The following is a 7,065-nucleotide window of genomic DNA, read 5'->3' on the forward strand; positions in this document are numbered from 1 at the left end:
CTTGCTTTACTTGAAAGTAAGGATAAAATGAGTTATCCAAACATGTTTGCAGACGTACATTATTTTAAGCCAAGCCAAATATGACTTTGGACACTCAATAAAGGAAACAAAAATCAGGTATCTCACCAGTTGTGCAATAAAGAAAGCTCCCACGAGCAGAAGTCCTGGACGCTCTACAAAAGACCAACTTCTGGATCTTGTCACAAATATGAGGGCTTGACTGATGATACTCACTTGCAAGTATACTGCTGAGGCCAGCTTTTTGAAGTCATCATGAGCCCCCTTCTCAAGAGTTGCAACCCCAAATACACGCTGTGAGTACAAAGGAAAGTGTAAGAAACCTAAACTTAGCAAAAAGTTCTTGGTTATCTCCACCAAGAAAAAGTGACTGATATAGAAGGGAAAGAGAAGATGGTATTTCTTTCCAGCTTCAGAAAATAGGAAAAGAAGAACGACAGATAAAGAAAAAGTAAGGATGACATCAAGGAAACTCCAGATGCCAAAGCACAAAAAATATTCTCCACAGACATTATGGATATATTTGTAGATAAATCATTTAAACTGAGAAGACTACAATAGCCAACATAATCCAATGTACAACTAAAATATAAACAGTTGAGTAGAAATCAAACTTTCGGCGAACAAGCTAGCTAGAAAGGATTTCAGAATATGCCCCCAATCAAAAGTGTCAGTATTTGATGCCTATAAAGGAACTTATAAATGAAAGCCAAGATACAAAGACTGCCACATATGCACAAGAACTTATAAATGAGAGCCAAGATACAAAGACTACCACATATGCACAAAGATACCGAACACTGTCAAACAACAAAGAGAATGACAAAAATGAATACAAAAATGTCAGGAAATAAGTGGTTTTTGGTGCAGCTCATACAGGATAAACTGAAAAGAACATGTTCCAGTAACAACTCACTCTTGTTTAGCATGTAACAATGGTACTGACTGCAGCTACGTGTAAAGAGGATCCCAAGAAGGTAGGTAGAAGGTGGCAAATCAAACATCCTATATGATAGTATATTATAAAGCTAAATCAGAAGTTACTTACAGGGAAAAAGTCTGTTTCATATGCTGCCCAGAAGAAGATGACTGTCATCATTGCTAGGTAACCTCCAAGAATGATACCTGTCGCAAAAATCTCAGATAGCTTCCAGCTGTCAGGTAAAGGAGATGGTTTCACCCTATCCTTCGATATTGTCATAATGGTACCTAGCAACCATAAAGTCTAAAGGTATCAGCATTTTACCAAAAAAAGTTCTACCACAACAGCCCACCCTTCTGCCTGCCCTGCATCTGAGTCTCGCCTTCCCCACACGCAAAAAAGAAGGGAAAAAAAAAATCATTTGAGACTAAATTTACAGAGAGAATCGAAAGGCACGGGTATGTAGAATTGAGAAGTTAAGAATGTTCATAAGCTTACCATCATTAAGGATGGCAATTATGAGAACCATGAAGGGTGGGAAGTCAAACTTCCATATCAGTGCAAGTAACATGAAACCAAGCTGTAAAAACGAACATTACGTAATAAGTGTGGAAAAGGAGAAGCTCAAGTCATGAGAAGGCAATCAAAGTGACTCGGGCCATGATTACAGCGCAAGGACAAAATAATGTCAAAAAAAAAAATTTCTTATGGCATTTGATAAAAATAAATCAAGTTGAATACTTACCACAATACGGATTGTGATGGAAACAGCATATATCTGCACAGAAGTTAAATAAATTAGTTAGCTTAAAGGGACAGTCATAATAATCATAATATAAACAAAGAGGCTGCATTCAAGGAACGCAGGACTACATTTATTGAAGGGAGATGAGTTTCATAAAGGAAAACCAATAACAGAACATGCACAAACCGAAGCTAACCAGAAGCAACAATGGCTGTCCTATATACGACAAAGCTATTTGGCATAGGAGAGGGTTGGGACTTGGGTAGGAGAAGATTTGATTATTGGAACAAAATAGCACCATGAATAAATATCTGGCTAAAACATAATTAAAAATAAAGTTGTTCTTTTATATAGACATTTGGAACATGCAGTACAGGATGTCAAAAGCACGACTTACTGTGTAGTTTTTCATCCTTTGAAAGATGGCCCGACTAGTTAGAACAGCACTAATGATGACACTGAGACCAGGTTCTGTCAGGACTATGTCAGAAGCACTTCGTGCAGCATCTGTCGCATCAGCAACGGCTATTCCAATGTCTGCCTTCTTTAGTGCAGGAGCATCATTGACCCCATCACCAGTCATTCCACATATATGTTTTCTAGCTTGCAAACGTTTTACAATTTCATATTTATGCTCTGTACAGGAATAATAAGATGCCAGTTAATGAGGGAGTAATTTACTAGAAAAATATTTCATTCTGAGATCTTAAATGCTGAGAGGTGGGCATGCCAATAATTATTGTTTTAAGTGAAGACCAGTTTAACCAGTTTCAGAATTACAAAGAAGAAATATGACGAATACTTTGAAAGCCCGACATATGGGACTCTTCACAGACAGACTCAAGGACTAACACGCTGACCCAGTTGAGTCTTGTGTCCAGGTAAAGATATAGCCATCAAGAAGGCTGTACAAGTAGTAACCATATGAAGAAAAATGTTCTTTTAAATTCAACAAACAATAACCAAGTACAAGCCTTACCAGGAAAAACACCAGCAAAACCATCAGCCTTTTCTATTAGCTCATCAATAGGCAAAGCAACGATGGACTCATCTTTGTCATGCCCTAATAAAGTTGATGATGGATACATGTTGGTTCCCATCCCTAGACGACGTCCCGTTTCTTTTCCTATTGCTAACTGATCGCCTGGCAAAGTTTGAATACAGTTGTTGAGATACAACAAAATACAGATTAGGAAAACTCTTATTAAAAGTTGGAAATAAGATTTCTGCAAATAGCTGAATGCTGTAGATATAAACCTAAGTCTATACTCGAAAGTGAGAAATTTGTCGTCCATTTAACAAACAACGAATAAAATAACTCTGTTCTATTCAAAAAATAATTGACATTTTTCATAAATTATTATAGATTAAAGGACTGCAGCCATCCTCCATTATGCAGATTTCAATTTTCCACCGGCACTAGCAATTTCTTTTTCATGTTGACAGGGCCTCTTGTGGACAGATGAGAAGCTTAAAACATCGAGATTTCAATCAGCAAATTCTTTATTATAACTTTCAGACTCAACTACTTAATTTTTCATAAAAAATACATACTTCTAAATCTAAATATAGCTTCGATCAGTAGTACATACAGCATACAGACACAACATTGAGTAAATAGTTCTGATTTCTCTCATGAACAATGACGCTCAGTAGTGTCAGAAGTTTAAAAGAATATACTCACCAGTAATCATCTTAACATTCACTCCAAGATTCAAAGCTCTTTGGATTGTCTCGGCACTATCATGCCTAGGTGGATCAAACAGAGACAGGAGGCCAACAAATTGCCATGGACCCCCTGGACTCTCCTTCCTTCCTTCAGAAACATCCTGCAGAATATTTAGATATTAGTCGCTGTTTGAACATACAACTGTCATTACTATTGAAAAATACAAGCGTCGTAAGTGACAGAAAACAAATCACCTGGTAAGCTACTGCAAGAGACCGCAATCCTCGCTCAGCAAACTTATCAATAACAGAGTGAACTCTACGCTCTATCTCAGATTTGTTGTGTGCAAGATTCAAGATCTAGAAACCAAGTTAGGAGTATATATCAGGACAACTGGCTAGCAAAGCCATGGTGATTAATAATAAGATACTCAACTGTTTTACCTGTTCAGGGGCACCTTTGCTGACTCTATGCATTTTTCCTTCACCGTCAATATATGTCAAAGCTGTGCGCTTGTCCGTTGGGTTGAAAGGCAGGAAATGTACCTCTTGAATTCCAGCACGTGCCTTTTACATGCATATGATGTAATGCAGAATAAAAAGAATGGAAGAAATTAAGTTAGAAAGCCAACAGGGAGGAGCTAATTGGAGATCTCTCCTGATTAGCTGCTGCAGAATTTCAAATATTAAAAGATAGAAACAATACCACTGAGTAAAGAATTCATATCTACACACTGTTGTACCATCAAAATCAACCAAAATGCTCATGTGTCATATCTACATACCTCCTTGGGGTCGGCCAACATCCCCACTATAGCAGCATCAATAGCATCTTGATTTTCCAACCGAGAAGCTCTGGCAGCCATTAAAACAACAGTATCTGCATCCACTCCTTTAGCAAAGACCTATAAATATAACTCAGCACTTGACGTCAACTGCAATATCTTTAAATATAGAAATACAACAAGCAAACACTATTATACCAACCTCTACAAGATTATTGTCAACAGTTAATTTGTTTAATGTCAAGGTTCCAGTTTTATCACTACAAAGTACATCCATGCCAGCCATTTCTTCTATGGCAGTCATTCGTTTGGTGATGGCTCCCTAGGAAATCAACAATAAAAATGCATTCACATAATGTAACACTTCAAACCAATTAACAATGGCATCAACTCCAGAAACCAGAGCCTACCTGCTGCGATAAACGGTGAGAACCAATTGCCATTGTCACGGACAGAACAGTTGGCATTGCAATTGGAATTCCTCCAATAAGAAGCACAAGTAAATTATCAATTCCTGGACGATAAGGCCGATGCTGAATTGGGTACATTACAATGATTTCAACGATCATTCCCACGGCTATTGAACATATGCAGAAATTTCCAATGGCAGTCAAGACCTTTCAAGACAGAAAACAAAGGGATTTGTGAAAAAATAGAAGTAAATTATAGATAAACTTGAAGTAGATAAGTGCAAAATTCAAGAACATCATTGTCAAAAACACTGTTCCTTGTCCACCATGACTCTATGGATGGGTAACATCAAAATAGCTATGCCTTTATTGCAAAGTAAAATGAATACAACATAGAGCTGAATTGAGTAGGTCCTTTGAATCTCCTCTCCATGGCTACTTAAAGCAAAAAAAAGTAAAATTTCACGGTTTTACACCTTCTGAAAATGTCCCACTTGATTAGTGGAGTCAACAAGATGGGCAGCCTTGCCAAAGAAAGTATGCACACCAGTGGCAATGACCACTGCTTCAATCTCCCCTTGTTTGCATGTGGACCCTGAATAAACACCATCCCCAGGACCTTTCGTCACAGGAAGGGATTCCCCTGTGAGAGCAGACTGTAAAACCAAATGTGCAATTTAGTACAAGCTCAATGCAAATCAATCTAAAGAACTGTGTCATCAGAAAAGGACCTGGTCTATCTTTAAGGGATCACCATCAAGGAGACGAGCATCAGCTGGAACTATATCCCCAAGCTTTATACTGATAATATCACCTGGAACAAGAACGGAGGCATCTACTTCGCTCCATTTCCCATCACGAAGAACCTATGAAACGTTCATTGAGATCAGCCAAGTTAAATAATATAAAACAAAAAATTCTAATAAACAGGATCATACTGAAGCACCGGATGAACCACATAATTACTAGGCTATTTATTCAGAAACTCATATTGAACTTATATGAATGTGAAAAATGAGCACATTGTTATTACTTTAGCTTTGGGAGCAAGACGAGCCATGAGAGCTGCAGCAGCATTACCAGCATTGTTCTCCTCTATGAAACTAATGGTCGAGTTGATCACCAGAAGAATGATAATCCCAACAAAGTCTTGCCAATCTGGTGGTTTTCCCTGAAAAGATTAAAAAGCGTAAGTACCTAAACTATGTATATATAATTAAATTTTTCCATCTTCAAAATGGAAATAAAATAATCACCCAAAAAAGAATAATATCGAAATAAACATATAATTTGTTGATAAGAAAGCCAAAAAGAAAGAAAGGAGGGAATAAATTAAAGGGAATAGTGAGTGTTAACTCCTCCATTAGCGAGAGCAATGGCCATAATCGCTGCAGCTTCCATCACCCACGAAAGAGGATTCCACATAAATCCTAAGAACTTCAGAATCTTATTCTCCTGAAAAATTTTACATTTTTTTCCACCAAAAAAAGAAATATCAGAACTGTAAATAAACAGAACAAGAGAATCTTGAAAATCGCACCAAAATATAAAAAATAGAAACCTCAAAAGAAAAAATCGAACCTCCTTTTCCTCGAGCTTGTTGTAACCGAAGATTTCTAGCCTTCTGAGAGCATCCTCAGATGAGAGTCCTTCCCTTCTACATCTCAGATTTTCAAAAACCTCTTCAATTGGTATGTTTTCCTGAAAACAAACAAATAACTGTTACTAAAAGTATTGCCCAAAATAAGCAAAATAAAAATTAAAAATGCCCACCAGTAACAAGGACAAAATAGAGAGAAGAAACAGAAAAATCAACACAAAAAGAAGAAAACATAGAGAGAATTACGAAGCTCTTTACCAAATCCACAGCCTCCTTTTTCAGAGCCTCCATAGCTTCATCTTTTTCCGCCATCTCTAAACCCACAAACAAAAACAACTGAAAAATCTTTTCTCAAAACCAACACATGCAAACAAATACACAAACCCAAAATCCACGAGCAAAATTCTTCTAAAATTATACAAAAAAACAAAGTAAATCTAAAAGGGGACTCACTGGAGAAACCCGATTAAAATAGAGCAGTTTACGTAGAATTGAAGTGGAGAGGGTGGATGGTTGAGTTGGAGTAAAACTGGTTCAAACTCTATGTCGTGAACTACCCTTTTTATCTCAATATTCTCACGCGCACTCGCATTAGCACTCGCTCGAGTATTGAAAAAGATAAAGAAAAATTGTTCGTAGTACGGTAACAGTTTCTTCACGGAACGATTGTCTCATTTGCGAATTAGCCGCTCCAAGAAGATCATGTACTTGGCAGGTACAATATGCAGGCATAGGGTGGGTGGCATGGGGTGGGGTGGCAAAGGGATGTGAAAGGTGTCCTAGGTACTTTTTCTTTTGCGAAAAAGCGTTTCCACTTCTACTTAATTATTTTTAAAGGACGAATATTTTGATTTCTAGCTTATAACTTTTGTCGTATATAATAATTTAGAACATGATTTTCATCTAACTTATCAAAT

At 37.2% G+C, this 7,065-nt stretch overlaps 1 protein-coding gene across 1 annotated transcript; it reads right to left on the reverse strand.

The window, feature by feature from the left end:
• Positions 1-6: 6 nt before the first annotated feature.
• Positions 7-6,808, reverse strand: LOC111409536 (plasma membrane ATPase 1-like). Its single transcript, XM_023039577.1, has 19 exons — positions 6,602-6,808; positions 6,407-6,484; positions 6,130-6,249; positions 5,905-6,003; positions 5,582-5,719; positions 5,280-5,414; positions 5,025-5,204; positions 4,549-4,755; positions 4,341-4,460; positions 4,139-4,258; positions 3,798-3,920; positions 3,609-3,713; positions 3,370-3,514; positions 2,665-2,829; positions 2,083-2,321; positions 1,686-1,718; positions 1,439-1,520; positions 1,067-1,227; positions 7-312 (listed from the first exon to the last, which is right to left on the reverse strand). Exons 2-19 carry the CDS (start codon positions 6,458-6,460, stop codon positions 7-9), a joined length of 2,532 nt encoding a protein of 843 aa, XP_022895345.1. The 5' UTR covers positions 6,461-6,484; positions 6,602-6,808.
• Between the last annotated feature and the right edge of the window lie 257 nt (positions 6,809-7,065).

This window comes from Olea europaea, chromosome 14, assembly GCF_002742605.1.
Source record: "Olea europaea var. sylvestris chromosome 14, O_europaea_v1, whole genome shotgun sequence".
Taxonomy (NCBI): domain Eukaryota; kingdom Viridiplantae; phylum Streptophyta; class Magnoliopsida; order Lamiales; family Oleaceae; genus Olea; species Olea europaea.